The following is a 17,260-nucleotide window of genomic DNA, read 5'->3' as shown; positions in this document are numbered from 1 at the left end:
TGACTCATACCAATTTCACTCTTTACTGCAATTAGAAATTGCCAAACCTTCTTCAAGATCAAAAAATTAAACTCTGTTTGAAAAAGCCACATATAGATCTTCTAACTATAAACATACATATATTTATTACATTTAATTAGCATTACCTTACAATGCAATATTTGCTTCTCCCAAAGGTCTAAAATCTCACTACCTGATAAGCAATGTCTCCTTCTGAGTTGTTGGTTAAATGTCTCCCTACCACCACCCCAACAATGCAGGGTATTGACATTCTTATTCTAGTATCCCACAAGAATGCTAAGACTTCATCTTTGAAAACTTTACATACTTCGATCACAGATCATGGGAAATCAGAGCTGGTACTGATCCAAAAACTTTCTTCCTGCTGGCTTGCTTTCATAGGGACAGAAATTTCTGTGCAGGTAGCTAGAGAGAAAAATATATCGACAGTCTTATCCAGCTATGAACAATGCGAGCTACACTAACCACTGATATGGCAAGTGTATCAATAGTAGGAAGGGCATTGAGGTATGGAATGAATTTTCAATCTGATATTATGCCTGTTCCATAGGAGGGAACTCATATCTGGCACTGAAGGCTGACCATAGACTGGCCACAGATCCTAAGAGAAAACTATTTTACTAAATACTTGCAGTATCAAAGTGCCTTCTAAGTACTTAGCTTCATACCAAAAGTTTAGAACAGCTCACATCCCTCATCATAGTTACCTTTTTTTAAAAACATGGACAAGTGTTTAATAAGAGACCCCATCAAAGTTCAGTATCTACAAAATAAGTGACTATAGGATACTCAGCCCTTAGTGGAATGTATATACCCTTCCCCAACAGCTTGAGAAACATGCATAAGAGGAACCAGAGGACAAGGAAGTGCTGGAAAATAGTGTCTTATTAATATGACAGGACAGCTATACTCATGAACTCAAAACAGCTATGGTTACCTGTACAAGACCAGTACAAGATCCAGCCAAAAAACATTTTTGGCCTTGAGTTGAAAGAGGCTACCTAGCTTCATAGCTATAACCAATTGATGACTTTTGGAGAGAGAAGCCCATTTTTTTCAAGGACCTACCTGGTTGCTTATGTCCAGTGGATGGTCCTACACCCACGCTAAGTGTTCAATACCAATTAAACTTCATGGATATAAAGAAAACATAAGTAGATGTCAAGTTCATGGGGGAGAGTTAGATGGAGGTAACAGAGGGAAAGAGGTAGGTATAAGTAGTATATATGTACAAAACACATTTCAAAAGTAACTCTATACTCACCTTAATTATCATACTGAATTTCATTTGTGTATTACAGACTGGGAATACAATATCTCACTGCGTGGTTACTGAATGTTTTTCTTTAGTATGATGAATGTTTCCAATTAAATACCACTTATACACTTGCTTAATAAGCTAACAGAAAGTAACTCACACTTTTAATTGATTTCATTTTGCAGGCCTGAAAGTGCGCAAAACCATTAATTATGGTCAGTTAAATGCCTTATGCCACATTAGAGGACTAGAGAGCAGGTGAGTTACTCATGCATTACGTTCTCTGTCATAGAGAAAGGGATGCCTCTGCTTATTTACTGATAGTGTATAGTAATAAAAAAAAGTCCTAATTCTCACAGGTACCTGATTCAGTCCATGAAAAAATACAATTGGTACCCGGTGTTTATTTCTACATATTGAAAATGTGTAGTGTGTGTGTGTGTGTGTGTGTGTGTGTGTGTGTGTGTATGTGTGTGATATAGTTAACCAATCTACTATAAAATAAATGTAATTCATTCCAAACAGTGTTCTTTTTAATGAAAAAGAAAAGCAGTTACAAGAAGAAAGCCTTACATGGTTGAAAATACAAATATTGCATGGAATGAGCATCTGAAAAGGGTACAGGGATGTGGCCTGGAGACAGAAATGGGAACTAGTCCGGCTCAGAGTTTAGGATTCCTAAGAGGCCTGAGAATTGAACACAGAACTGTAAAATGTGTTTTGTTGCTGTTGTAGTAGCTGTTGTATTGCTGTGAGGGCCAGAATAACTCTTGGGAGTTGGGAGCTTGGTTACAGTTTTATTGGGTTAGTCCATTATCATCATGGGGCAGAAACAGACGGGGATGGTGCCAGTGCAGTAACTGAGAACTTCACATCCTAATCTTCAGGTAGCAGTTTTCTAGAAACATCGGGAATGGATATGCTTTTGAAATCTCAAAGCCCAATCACAGTGACACACTTCTTCAATAAAGACATATACCCCTTGCCCCCAACGAAGTCCATCCCTTAAACCTTCCTAAACAGTTCCACTAGCTGGAAATTGATATTGAAATATATGAGCATATAGAATCCATTCTCATTCAAACTACCACACACTCCCTGACCCCCATAAACTTATAGTCAGAGCATAATACAAAATGAATTCTGTCCAACTTCTGAAGTCCCCATAGTCTTTCCCAGTGTCATTACTGTCTCCATATTTATTCTGAGACTCAAGGCACTCTCTTAACTGCTGCTCCATGTAAAAACGAAAGCAAGAACCAAATCAAATATTTTCAATATACAGTGGCATGGATTATATACTACCAGTCCAGAAGGGAATGAGTACTATACCAAAGCAGTCATCTAGCAGGGGAAAGGATACAATCTGGAGCCATGTCTGAACTTAAAAGGCTTATTGAATGGTCCTTTCCTTCCAGATGTGCTGACTGCACCACACTTCTCTCTCTTGGGCTGATTCCACAGGTCCTCAGAACCTATGCTTTACAGTGATCACACGGATCTCGCCACGCCAACATCTTGAAGTCTCTAATGCAACCTCGACTTCACATTCCCAGATCCATGCAACGTCTTCTTTGGGCCTTCCCTGTTATGTGCCTAGTTTCAGCAGCTTTTCTTTACTGTAGGGGAAGATAACAGAAAAACCTTTCCTGTATTTTTTTTCTTGATTCTAAATCTAGAACAACAAGGGCTAAGCTGCCTAGTGATTCTGCTCACTGGCTTTGGAACCTGGCACCCTCCTTGAATTGCATTTACATAAGCTTTTTATTGTCTGCAAATTCCTTTGCTGTTTAAACATTCCTTTAATTTATTTTCATAAGTTGGAAGCTTAGCCTGTTGGGGTCTTGCTCTGAGAACACAACTCTATTCTATTCTGAGTAAGTCCTTTCTGTTTTACTCCTTGAGCACAGGACTTGACTCCAGAATTGCATTTCCTGTTGCTCTTTTTCTCTTCAAACTGTACATTTTATATTTCTTTGTGCCTGCATGTTCTTTTTCAATATAGGTCTTCATAAGAATGATCACTAGTAACTACATCTTACTGCCACTACTAGGCTGTCTTGATATCTCTGCCAATGACATTAATTTAAATCTCTTTGATTTAGCTTCAGGTAGAATTTTAGCACAAGGGCAAAGAGAAGTCACAATCTGCCAAACCATAGCAAGAATGGTCTGTAATCCACTTGCCTTCTATACTATTAGGAGTCCTTAAGTCCTGTTTAAAGTATTCAACTCCTTTTTTTTAGTCTAAAGTCTCAAAACCTTCCATACTCTTCCTAAAAATAGATTGGTCAGGCTTACCGAGCAGTATACCAGACCCTGGTACATATTTCTGTGAAAAATACTATGACCAGGGCAACTCCTAAAATCATTTAATTGGTGGCTTATTTACAGTTTTAGATGGTTAGTGCATGATCCTCATTGCAGGAAGTAGACAGGCATAGCAACACAGCAGTAGATAAGAGTTTATTTCCTGATCTGGAGGCAGAAGCCAGAGAGAGATAGAGATAGAGATAGAGATAGAGATAGAGATAGAGATAGAGATAGAGATAGAGATAGAGATAGAGAGATAGAGAGATAGAGAGAGAGAGAGAGAGAGAGAGAGAGAGAGAGAGAGAGACTGGGTCTAGTTGGATTTTTGAAACCTCAAATCCAACTCCATATGCTGGCTGGTTTTTTGTGTCAACTTGATACAAGCTGATGTTATTACAGAGAAAGGAGCCTCAGTTGAGGAAATGCTACCAGGAGACCCAGCTGTAAGGCATTTTCTCAACTAGTGATCAAGCAGGGAGGATCCAGCCCATTGTGGATGGTGCTGTCCCTGGGCTGGTAGTCTTGGGTTCTATAAGAGAGCAAGCTGAGCAAGCCAGGGGAAGCAAGCCAGTAAGTAACATCCCTCCATGGCCTCTGCATCAACTCCTGCTTCCTGACCTGCTTGAGTTCCAGTCCTGACTTCCTTTGATGATGAACAGCAATGTGGAATTTTGAGCTGAATAAACTCTTTTCTCCCCAACTTGCTTCTTGATTCTGATGTTTTGTGAAGGAATAGAAACTCTAAGACACCCAGTGACATACCTTTTCCAACAATGTCACACCTACTGTAACAAGGCCAACCATATTTTTTGCTGGACAGTTCATCAACTGAGAAACAAATATTTACACATATGAACCTATGAGGATAATTCTCAGTCAAGTCACCACAACTGTAATATCTTCATCTTAATTGTGGTTTTGAAATTGTGATAGCATAGCTACCACTGTCCATGTGCTCTCCAGTCTTTCTTCAATCATGATTATCTTGACATAATGCCTTGAGTTTATAAATTTTCCCATACTTTGTAAAACCATATTTCAGACACATCTTTATAATTTTTTCTTAGCAGTATCTTAAAAATGGAAAGCAAAGATTTAAGCTTTATGGTTAACTGGTTATATACCTCTTGGTATATAACTGTTACATATACCTCTATGTTGAGAAATCATTTTAAATGATAAACTTATTGGCTAACAAAGTGTGTTCATAAGTGAGAAAGGTGATCAAATGATTTGATAGCAGGAGGATTATGTTTCCAAAATAGTTTTAAGATAAGTGTAGAGAAGATTGACTAGAGTTGTGCTAAACACAGTACCTGGGGAGGACACTGATTGAATGGCCTCTTTATTTAGATAAAGGACTTACTTAATGTTAAATTTATTAGCATCATTACCTAACATTTTTCATCAACTTATTTTGTATTTTGACATTAATATTCATTATGAAGAATCATAAATATTTTCAGCTATCTTAAATCAACCTGCTCCCATTGTTATGAAAGGGCAGTTCTCGTATTTCTTTCAATTCATCAAGAAAATGTATAAGACTTCATTATTTCAACGACAAATTCAGGTGGAAACTGTAAGAAGTCAATTGGGTTAAACTTCTCTGGGTTATTTAATTTAAAACAAAAATGTAAATTGCCTTAGGATAAGTACATAAATATAATTTATCAGTGAACATTTTATTGAGAGCTTGAGGAGAATATGGGGCACATAAAAACATTGTGTAGTATATTTTCATCTAGTATGTGTATACCATGTACCTCAAGTAGTTCACTATGATAAACCTTTTTTTTCCTCTTTTCTTTAGGCTATAGAGGGCTTTTTTTGTTTTTTTGTTTTTGTTTTTGTTTTGTTTCTTGTTGTTTTGTTTGTTTGAGTGAAAGGATGTTTCTAGGTTGGGATTTTAGGAGTCTATCAAACCTCTGTTCTCTCATTATTTTACTATGAATTGTTGGTTCAGAAACTCCCCATTTCTCTTAGTGTTCATCAGAAATTGATAGTAGGACTGTATTGCTAAAGAAACCACACAGTTTGAACCTAGGTCATGTAAAAAACAAACAAAACAAAACAAAACAAAATCAGCTTTTACTGATCTGGGAACTTCATTTTTGCTGGCTTCTTTGTATAGGCTTCAATCTAGACAGGGAAATGACATTGAGGATCTTTGATGGGGGATATTTTTAAAGGTTGAGACTAGGTACATGTCTTTCCTCCCTCTTCTTATATTTTGCTTGCTTGAGTTCAGCCATAATAGTGTTAGTGTGCTGTTCTTGGATGTGGAGGTGATATGTATTGCCTCGCGTCCTAGGCAGCATTTCCTAACTGCTTGACATGCAACCTTGCTTTCTGCCTTCTCTGTCAAGCTGCACCTACTCTAAGAATAGAAAAATCCTAGCATTGAACTCAACATCTACACTCACATAATCTTTTTTTTTTTACATACCGTAAACTTGGGGAAATTATTTAAAACCCTGTAATCACTATTTTCTTATCCACTGTCTAAATAATAACTCCAATTTATAAAAACACTTATTTTTGTATTTATTTCAAAGAAATCTGCTATACTGTCTCTTTTTTTCCCCTGTGGCAGTCTTAGAGTCTATCTTTAAATGTCCCTTGTACTTTTATGTCACCAAAACCATTCACAATGGAGGTTTGGGGCTTCAGTATGTAATATGGCTATAGAGGAGATAAAAGTTAGTCATGGCAGTTATCAACATTTTAAAAATCTAAAAATATAGAATGAAAGTTTAGATTTATAGACTTCATAAAATCAGTGACAGGATTTTTTTTTTGGACTTGTAATATTTAAGTTCTAAAAGTATACCTTTAAAGGCTGGGCCATGGATCCCTTTTTGTGAGTATGCTTGCTTCAATTTACCTGTTTCTTACCTTATTATAATATCTTGTATACTTCCATCGTTTAATGTCATGGTCCCCGAATATAGGAGATACAGAGGTATGAATATACTACCACAATAATTATTGTGATATAGAACACATATCATCAGTATCATAAGGAGACTTAAAAGATTTGCTCTGAGAATCATGTCTTCTCCAGGCATAGCACTTGATTATCTGTTTCACTTCTTGGTCACATTTTCAAATGTGTATACCATCAACTTTATGTTGGGAATTCCCAAGGAGTAGGTGAAGTAGATATCTGTCACACTTGTATAAGGTGATGGATAAAAGTAAATTAGGTTTTCATATTTTGGAATATACTTGTTTTAATCCACTCCAAAGATGATCTATCCAGATCACAGTCTGGAATAAATTTCGAAGAATTATAGCACAAGCTGCATGTGGACAAAAATAAATACTTGTATATTTTTGAGTCTCAAGTTTTTCATGTATGAAATGAGGATAAGAACATGTAATTCATACAGATAGGCAAGAATTAAATGATAACTGTATCTAAATTGACTAAGATAGTGCCTGACATAATAAGAAAAAAATTGCTGTTTTTAGTTGGCACACAGTATCTCTGAGGTTAAGAGAATGGACTTTCAAGTTAGTTCAACTTTAATTTCTTTCATATATCCTTCATTCTAGTTACATGATGTGGCTAATTATTAAGGTAAAAGTAAGTTATATATCAATAGGTATATATCATCATTAGTTTATAAAATATGCAATGAAACCTTACTACAGTGTATGCAATAAAACAAGGATTTAAAGGATTTAGATAGATATGTAAAATAGATGATTATTAAATGTGATTTTCAAATACACATATGTGAGACTTTGGAAATGCTTCATGGAAATATGTAGACAAATTTACTTAAAACCTGAGTAGATACTTGATCAGTATTTGTCATGCTGTGAGAAAACAATCAAAATACACAATGCATTAAATTACACTCTCATCTGGCTGTTAGAATCAAGGTAAATCAAATGAGATTTTAAATATACATGTAATTTATTTTGTGTCAAATATCAACACAATGATTTGGAAAGGTAGCATAGAAAAAATAAATAGTTTCAAATATTTTAATGTGCCACTGTTTGCATTGACAAAAAAGAAGAAAAAGACTTTTATTGAGGATTTTTATATTCATTGGCACAAAAAGAAATATTGACCGAGATGTTTGTCAATGTTTAATCTGAAAGATGGTCATTTTACCAGTTACTGAAATGAGGTGTCAAGATGAATATTTGGCATTTCAGATATTGACAACATTTTATGACAGTTTTCAGTTGAAATCCCATGAGGCAGATTTTCTGGAAACAAAGATTATTGCCCAACATTTCATAACAGTTAGCCCTGTTTTCATATATCTTTTTTGCTGGTATATTTACAGTGAAAGAATTCACTCAGGGGAGGACTTTGAAAGCAGAGAAGTTTGCCGTTTTCTACCAGAAGAGTTTGTGATTTATCAGTAAAAGAACTAATCCTCTACTCATCAAAACTATTTTAGATGATTTCAGCCACTTTCCAGAATGTGACATGCTGAGGTTTTTCACATACATAACAATTCCTTGCTATAGACCTAAAGCAGAGTGCATGAAGTTTTCACCAATTATTGCAAACATTAAGAAAACTATAAACAATTCATATGTGTGTGTATGTGTGTTTGTGTGTATGTTTGTCTGTGTGTTTGTGTGTGTCTGTCTGTCTGTATTATGAATCTATGTATGTATGTATGTATGTATGTATGTATGTACATATGTGTATACAAAGGACTTGGGGATCATTTTGGAGAAATCTTACTACGCTGAGTTAAATAACAGCTTTATTCAATTGCAGAAATAAAAATCTTTGCATGAAATCAAGACACAATTAATATATGAAATTAAAACTCTTGTAAAAATGTGTGTGAATCCTTACACCCATTCTCCCTCTCTTGTTTTAGGCGGAATTCTTCCCTTTATTTGGCAGCTCATGATACATTCATCAAGCAATATCCTCAGATATTCCTCCATGAAAAAACAGTATTGCCTAAAGTTCCTCAACCGGTTGAAAAAAGGTAAAAATCCTTTTTTGGAAAGTAAAATGCCTATGTAGATGATATATTTGTGCTATTTAGGATAGGCATATATTCATTTTACATAGAGCTGCTGAGTTTCATAATGACAATGTTGGTTGAGGAGATCATCTCCTGTGACATAGGCACTTCCCTGTATTGCTTCTCTGTCCCCTGCTTCCTATTTTTATGCTAGTCTATTTTTAAATTTCATGCCATAGATGCATCTATTGTATATTTAAGTGATTTTATGTATCCTTGTAAAATATAGGACTGATGAAGGAAATAAAAAACTATTATTCGTTTTGTTTTCATGAATTTGCCTCTTTCACTTAATGTGATGGTCTTCAAGTCATTTGCTTCCTTCCAAACAACCTAATGGGTTTTTTGTTTGCTTTTTTGTTTTGTTTTGCTTTGTTACTTTTTTCTTTGGACTGTGTAAAATTCTTTTGTGCATATTGGAAAATGTTTTACTCTAGTTATCTGTTGATGACCAAGTAGGCCAATTCCATGCTTGACTTTTGTGAAGAGCATTGTAATAAACATGGATGTACAAGTATTTCTGCTGTGGGCTGATATAGAGTTCTTCTGCTATACACCAAAAAGCTGTACAGCAGACTCATTCTATACTAACTAATTTGTGTTCCCTGTGGTCATTCCAAATGAGCACTAATCCTGTAGCTAAATGAAGAGCTAGGGGGAACAAAGAGGTACTTTAGTTTTTCATAAGTTTCTCATGCCTGCTTGTTCTGTAAACTAAGTCTAGACACAATGGTACATTATGAAAGGTTCCAAAATTACTCAGCCTCCTGCACTGGCCACCTGCTGACAAACTTCCCTCATTGTTATAGACGATCCTTCTGGAACCATAAGCCCATATAACCTCTTTCATCTATAAGATGCTATTGGTTTTAATATATTATTATGTCATCAATAGAAATAATAAAACACTTAACACAATAGGAAAACAAACAACATTGATTTATGTACCAATCAGCCAATAAAATCAGCTTGAAAAGTGTTGTGATTTTAAGGTGTATTTCTGATATATTTGGGAGGAAAGCCAGCTTCAGACTTAAACCATAATTTTGATAGCTATTTTCTTTCCATGGGTCTACTTCACCTTTTTTTATAGATTGGTTTCATTTTCATACTTCTTATGGTAGATTTGGACAGACTAGATTTATTAAGTTTCAGGTGAGGAAAAGAATAGTCTTTTAAAATAAATCATTCAGAAATACTTCAGAATCTTTTGTGAATTAACCATGGATTATCACTGAGCTCTAATTTGCTAGTACTAATTTGTTAGTACCACATACGTATTCATATAATGGGGAAATATTGCTGACAAACTAAACAGAAACCACTGGGATAAAGATCGGAGCACCGGGAGAATCTTTGAAGAAACAAAGTGCAAAAATTGTGGATGAATATATAAAAGGTTGTTGAACATTGCTCAAAGACACATAATTCAATAGGAGGTTGGAAAGTTTTTCTTCTTAAACCTAGGTAATGTACTGAAAGATGGTGTCTTAGTTAAGTTTCTATTGCTGTGATAAAACACCATTAAAAAGCAACTATTACATACATGGACTGACCCTGGACTCTGACCTCATAGGTAGCAATGAATATCCTAGTAAGGGCACCAGTGGAAGGGGAAGCCCTGGGTCCTGCTAAGACTGAACCCCCAGTGAACTAGATTGTTGGGGGGAGGGCAGCAATGGGGGGAGGATGGGGAGGGGAACACCCATAAGGAAGGGGAGGGGGGAGGGGGATGTTTGCCCGGAAACCGGGAAAGGGAATAACACTCGAAATGTATATAAGAAATACTCAAGTTAATAAATAAATAAATAAATAAATAAATAAATAAATAAATAAATAAATTTTTAAAAAAAGCAACTATTGTATGTTTTTGACTTCTTCATTAAAGATCAAGTGTGTGTAAGAGCATGGTTTTATTTCTAGGTCTTCAATTCTATTCCATTGATCAACATGTCTGTCTTGTACCAATAGCATCCAGTTTTTATCACTCTTGCTCTGTAATAGAGCTTGAGGTCAGGGATACTGATTCCCCCAGCCATTCTTTTATTGTTAAGAATTGTTTTCTCTCTTCTGGCTTTTTTTGACCTTCCAGGTGAATTTAGGAATTACTCTTTACATGTCTTTGAAGAATTGTGTTGGGATTTTGATGGGATATTGAATCTGTAGATTGCTATTGGTAGGATGGCCATTTTTACTGTGTTAATTACACCAATCCATGAGCAAGAAAGCATCTTCAATAAATGGTGCTAGTCTATCTGGCTATCTGTACGTAGAAATATGAAAATTTGTCATCTCGCACAAAGCTCAAGTGTAAGTGGATCAAGGAACTCAACATAAAAACAGATACACTGAATCTAATAGAAGAGACAGTGGGAAAGAGCCTTGAACTCATTGGCACAGGGAGAAATTTCCTAAACAGAACTCCAGTGGATCATGCTCTAAAATCAAGAATTGATAAATGGCATCTCACGAAACTGTAAAACTTCTGTAAGGTAAAGAACACAATCAATAAGACAAATCGGCAACCTATAGATTGGGAAAAAATATTGACTAACCCTATATCCTATAGAGGGTTAGCATCCAAAATATATAAAGAACTCAAGAAGCTAACTACCAGAAACCCAAACAACCTAATCAAAAAATGGAGTATAGAACTAAACAGGGATTCTACAACAGAGGAATCTGAAAGGTTGAGAAGCACCTAAAGAAATATTTAAAGTTTTTAGTGATCAGAGAAATGCAAATCAAAACGACTCTGAGATTCCACCTTCGACCAATCAGAATAGCTAAGATCAAAATCTCATGGGACAGCACATGTTGGTGAGGATGTGGTGAAAGAGGAACACTTCCATTGCTGGTGAGATTGCAAACTGTTACAACCACTCTGGAAACCAATCGGTACTTTCCTCAGAAAATTGAAAACAGATCTACCTGAAGACCCATCAATACCACCCTTGGGCATATACCAAAAAAATGACGTGCCATGCTACAGGGGCACGTGTTCCACTATGTATGTTTGTGATATCCAGAAGGTAGAAACAATCCAGATGTCCTACAACAGAAGAATGGATACAGGAAATGTGGTTCATTTACATGATGGAATACTACTCAGAAATTAAGAAAAAACACATCTTTGGTTTTGCAGGCAAATTGATGAAACTAGAAAATATCATCCCGAGTGAGACCCAAAAACACATGCATGGTATGTATTCACTAATAAGTGGATATTAACCAAAAAAAATGTATGAGATACCCAAGATACAGTCTACAGAACTCAAAAAGTTCAACAAACTGAAGGGCCCAAGTGAGGATACTTAAGTCCCACTTGGGACAGAGAAGAAAACAATCACAAGTGGGGAGGGAGGGAGGAAATTCAGAGGTAAAGGGGACTGGGGGAGGAGGAAGAGGGGAAGAGGGAAAGAGGAAGAGTGGAACATGATCTGATATTGGGTGGGGGGGAAAGAACTGAAGCCCTGACGGCCAGCAGAAAGAATGGAAACAGGCAACCCCAAGAGGTAGGAGGTTGGGAGGACCCTCCGGAATCTACCTGATACCTGGAATGTAAGAGACTCTCAGGACTCAAAGAAGGAACCCTAGATGAAATGCCCTACAGTAGGGAGAGGGAACTTGCAGAGCCTACCTCCAGAAGAATGACAGGGCATCAGGTAAGAGATGGGGTTCCCATCCTACAGTGAAAACTCTGACCCATAATTGTTCCTATATCAAAGAACTTCAGGGATGGAAATGGAGAGGAGCCTGAGGAAAGGTGATCCAGTGACAGACTCAAAGTGTGATCTAGCTTAAGTGGAGGCCCCAAGGCCTAACACTATTACTAAGGCTATGGAATGCTCACAAAAAGGGACCTATTATGACTGCCTTCCAAAAGGTCCAACAAGCAGCTCAAAGAGTCAGATACAGATATATGCACCTAACTAATGGTCAGAAGGTGCTGACCCCTGTGTTTGTATTACGGAAAAGCTGGAAGAAGCTGAGGAGGAGGGTGACCCTGTAGGAGGAGCAGTAATCTCAATTATCCTGGATCCTGAAGATCTCCTAGACACTGGATCACCAACCAGGCAGCATACACCAACTGAGATGAGGCCCACAACAAATAAACAGCAGAGGACTGGGGTCTGGGATTCAGTCAGAGAAGATATACCTAACCCTCAAGAAACTGGAGACTCCAGGGAGTTTAGAGATATGGTGAGGTGAGGGGTAAGGGTGAGGATACAGGAGGGCTGGGAGGAGGTGTGGGATATGGAACAGTCAGAGGGTGGACTGGGAAGGGGAAGCCAAAACTGCAACTTAAGGCAGGAAATAAAGCAGAGACTATTGATGTTTGGTCTGTTGTTATGTATTATAATGCTAAACAATGGGCCTAGTTGCCTCAGGGATGAGAGAATTCTCACGTACATCAAGTAGTGCTATGTGATCTTTCTCCTTTAGCCTTAGCTGGGCAGAAGAGATATAGGTGGAATTTTAGTTCTTAGGCTTGGGATTTTAGGAAGAACACAAGGGAAAGAAGAAGAGGGGGAGAGAAGATGCAATGGGGTTGGTGTGTCATGAAAAATGACTACTTCAGGGTGGCCAATTGGAGTTATGTGCAGTCCAGATAGAATATGACAAGTTATAACTCGGGGTTATTGATGGGGAAAAAGACATATTTGCATAGAGGGTAGGTATCTGCCTAACTATAGTGTTTTGAGGCTCATTATAAATATAAAAGTTTGTATCTTTCACCTGGGAACAAAATGATTAAATGCAGGGTAGAAACCCCCATTTGAGATTATTTAGTACAAGAGATCATAGAGGAATACTGTTGCCTGGAGTGTTTTCCATACTTGCTCAGCCTGCCTTACAACCCAAGACCACTTCCCCTAGGTTGGCAAACCTACAGTGGGATGATCCCTTATCAATTATTTAACAAGAAAATTCCCTACAGACTTGTCTATGGGTGAGTGTGAAGGAGGATGAGGTTCCTCCTTCCTACTTATGCCCAGGTTTGCGTCAGATTGACAAAATCCAACCAGCACAGAACAAAGAACTTTGAAGCCCTATTTACTGTCAGAGAGGTTATACACAGTTATCTAACATAGTGCATTAAAACAAATTAATATCAAAATTAGAAGATATAGGCAACCATTTAGAAGTTAAACAATAGTCTTGAAAGGTAAAAGTTTAAAATTGACCCCTAGACAAAAGTTGAAACCAAAAGAAAGAAAAATAGTCGGGGCCCTGGAACTGTCTGTTCCAGGAACTAGCTGACCACAGAAAGAGTAATTGCACCAGCTGGTTCAGCCATTTTGTTCCAGGAACTAGCTAAATTGCACCAGTTGCTTCAGATAATAGCAGGAGTAAACAATCATGAGAAACAGGAGGTTCTTCCTTGTGATTCGGTATGGTTTTTCCTTTAAATATCCCTTCTCCTAACCATTCGAGGTTGAACTCCTCTACCCTTGCATGGGATACGAGTCTCCACACCAGTGCGCTCATTTCTGTCATCCCTATCAATAAACCTCATGTGATTGCAGCAAGGACAGTCCCTTGTGAGTTCTTGGGGGGGGGGTCTCGTCATCCCGAGACTTGAGTGAGGGTCTCCCCGCTCCAGGGGTCTTTCAGTCTAAACCAAAACCTTTCAAATAATCTGACAAAATTTAAGGCTAAAAGTCAAAACTACGTGACATGTTTTAGATACATATCAAAGAAGTACAGGAAATAAAGCTAAATAAGAGTAGATGCTAAACTAAGACACATTTCAAAGACAAGAAAAGAAGGGGAGAATGTATCAATGAATTGGGCAGAAATATCTGCAAATTCCACACTTGACATGCAGGATTGATATCTAAAATATAGAAGGAACTTAATTCAATAGCAAGAAATCACCACCAGTAAATAATGGACAAAAACTCTGAAAGGCACTTCTCAAAAGTAGACAGTAAAGGACATTTAATAGAATTCAGAGTAGGCCTCATGGCAAATGAAAAATCACAATTTCATCTCTTGTGCATGCCACAATGTGGCCATTTACAATACTGAACATTAATCTATATTCTTCATATTAGAAAAAGCAATCTACTTCAAAGGGACAATAATATACTGCCAGTTGAGTTAAAATTCACAGTCTATTAAAATTTTGAACTCAGTTGCTGCTCTCGCAAGAGTTCTTCATACATTGTATTTATAAGCATCACTCTAGCTCTTATTATTATAAAGCCCTGTATTATAGATGGGAGGAATTCTTGCACCTGTCAAGAATGTTTTTTATTTTAACTCATATTAAGATCAACATAGAAATCCAAAAAATGCAAACTGCACAGTATAAGCAATACCATGAGAATAAAGCACTAGTTAAGTAACATTTTCAAGGAATAAACCTGGTCAGGAAGGAATAGTTAGCAGACGTTAAATACCTCCATTATTTTCAGTAACTAATCTATGTAATGTGTGACCAAGGCTACTCAGTATAAACAGGAGAGGGGAACTTGATTTCTTGCTATCTTCCTCTTTGGAGAATCTTGATCTCATTCTTGTCCTGGAGGTACTGTTCCCCATGGCAATTGATCTTAGAGCTGGAATCTGGGAGCTTCCTGTGGGTCTTTTTTGCCTCCAGCTCATGGTTCTGTTATATTGGGTTCTTCTCACATAAATGATCGGCAAAGAAAATGCATCACCAGCTTTCCAAAAGTCTGAACCAATAGGGACATTTCTCAATTTCTCATTTCTTTTCCAAAATGACTCCATCTGTGCTTAGTTCCTATAAAACTTATCAGCTTTGGGTTCAACCAGATTTTCTTTTCAGTACAGTGTATGCTAGAGGAACACCACTCATGAAGCCTGAGCATAGTCTTGGATGTGGCCCCAACAGTCACAGAAAGACATTATTAAAGTTATTGAGCAACACTATTGCCTGTTATGATTGCTATATTTAATATTGGGTAATTCATTTAAGTTTTTAGCTCTGGGCAGCTCGAGAGGGGCCTGATGCAAAAGCAGTTGTAGAGAGTAGAAGAACTCTTCATCGTGTACAAGGAGGGAGAAAATGCTTCTCAGGAGTAGCAGAGCTTTTTGGAGTAGTTTCTCATTAATGAAAATAAACAGAAAACCTGGCTGAGAAATTGAGAAGCAGGTATACTTGAACATTACAGAATGACTAAGATCAAAAACTCAGGTGACAGAGGATGCTGGCAAGGATGTGGAGAAAGAGGAACACTCCTCCATTGTTGGTGGGATTGCAAGCTGGTACAACCATTCTGGAAATCAGTTTTGCAGTTCCTCAGAAAATTGGACATAGTACTACCTGGGGATCACTCCTGGGCATACGTCCAAAAGATGCTCCAACATATAATAAAGACACATGCTCCACTATGTCCACAGAAGCCTTACTTATAATAATCAGAAGTTGGAAAGAATCCAAATGTCCTCGAACAGAGGAATGGATACAGAACATGTGGTACATTTACACAATGGAGTACTACTCAAGTATTAAAAACAATGACGGGGTTGGGGATTTAGCTCAGTGGTAGAGTGCTTGCCTAGCAAGCACAAGGCCCTGGGTTTGGTCCCCAGCTCCGGAAAAAAAAATAAAAAAACAAAAAACAAAAAACAAAAAAAACAAACAAAAAAACAATGACTACATAAAATTCTTAGGCAAATGGATGGAACTTGAAAATATCCCGAGTGAGGTAACCCAGTCATAAAAGAACTCACTCACTGGTAAGTATCCACTTATTAGCCCCAAAACTCAGAATAACCTAGATACAATCCATGGACCACATAAAACTCAAGAAGAAAAAAAGACCATAATATGAATGCCTCAGTGCTTCTTAGAACAGGGAACAAATTACTCATGGGAGGAAATACAGGGACAAAGAGTGAAGTAGAGACTGAAGGAAAGGCCATCTAGAGACTGTCCCACCTGAGGATCCATCCCATATGCAGCAACCAAACCCAGACAATATTGCTTATGCCAAGAAGTGTTTGCTGATAGGAGCTTGGTATGGAGAAGCTCTGCCAAAGTCTTACTGATACAGATGAAAATGCTTACAGCTAACCATCAGACGGAGCACGGAACCCCAATGGAGGAGTTAGAAAAAGGACTGAGGGAGCTGAAGGGGTTTGCAACCCCATAGGAAGAACAACAATATCAGTCGACCAGGCACTCCAGAGCTCCCAGGGACTAAACCACTAACCAAAGAATACACATGGAGGAACCCATGGCTCCAGCAACATATGTAGTAGAGAATGGCATTGTCTAACATCAATAGGAGGAGAAGCCCTTGTTCCTGTGAAGGCTCATTTCCCCTGGTAGGGTAGGAGTGGGTGATATGGGAGGGGGAGCATCCTCATAGAAGCAGGGGGATGGGGATGGGTGAGAAGGGTAGCTAGAAAAGAGGATAACATTTGAAATGTAAATACATAAAATATCCAATAAAAATGCAAAAAATATCAAGGATGAGGTCAAAGATAATTTGTAATTGTTGGCACCATCTAATTTTATTTTGAAACATATTAAAAGGTAAATTTCTAAAATATTTTAGGATGGAAGAAATGAAGTATAGAAGCAGCTGTATTTGTTTAGTATTTGAAGAACACTGAATTATGACCCTGAAGACTAGAGTTTGAATTTTTTGTTTTGTGTAATAGCAACAATGTA

At 37.4% G+C, this 17,260-nt stretch overlaps 1 protein-coding gene across 11 annotated transcripts in view; it reads left to right on the top strand.

The window, feature by feature from the left end:
* Positions 1 to 17,260, top strand: part of Cnbd1 (cyclic nucleotide binding domain containing 1) — a 354,753-nt gene that overhangs the window by 16,474 nt on the left and 321,019 nt on the right. For all 11 annotated transcript variants that reach the window (XR_015620077.1, XR_015620076.1, XR_015620075.1 and 8 more), the window contains 2 exon segments: positions 1,465 to 1,537; positions 8,455 to 8,568. Coding sequence is in view for 4 of the 11 variants with exons in the window: in XM_087551194.1 (XP_087407320.1) it covers positions 1,465 to 1,537; positions 8,455 to 8,568 (187 nt within the window). In the remaining 7 variants the exon portion in view is untranslated.

The sequence above is a fragment of the Rattus norvegicus genome, chromosome 5 (genome assembly GCF_021556685.1).
Source record: "Rattus norvegicus strain SHRSP/BbbUtx chromosome 5, alternate assembly SHRSP_T2T, whole genome shotgun sequence".
In the NCBI taxonomy this organism is placed as follows: Eukaryota; Metazoa; Chordata; class Mammalia; order Rodentia; family Muridae; genus Rattus; species Rattus norvegicus.
Note: the sequence above shows the minus strand (reverse complement) of the source record. Positions and strands in the feature narration are given on the sequence as shown.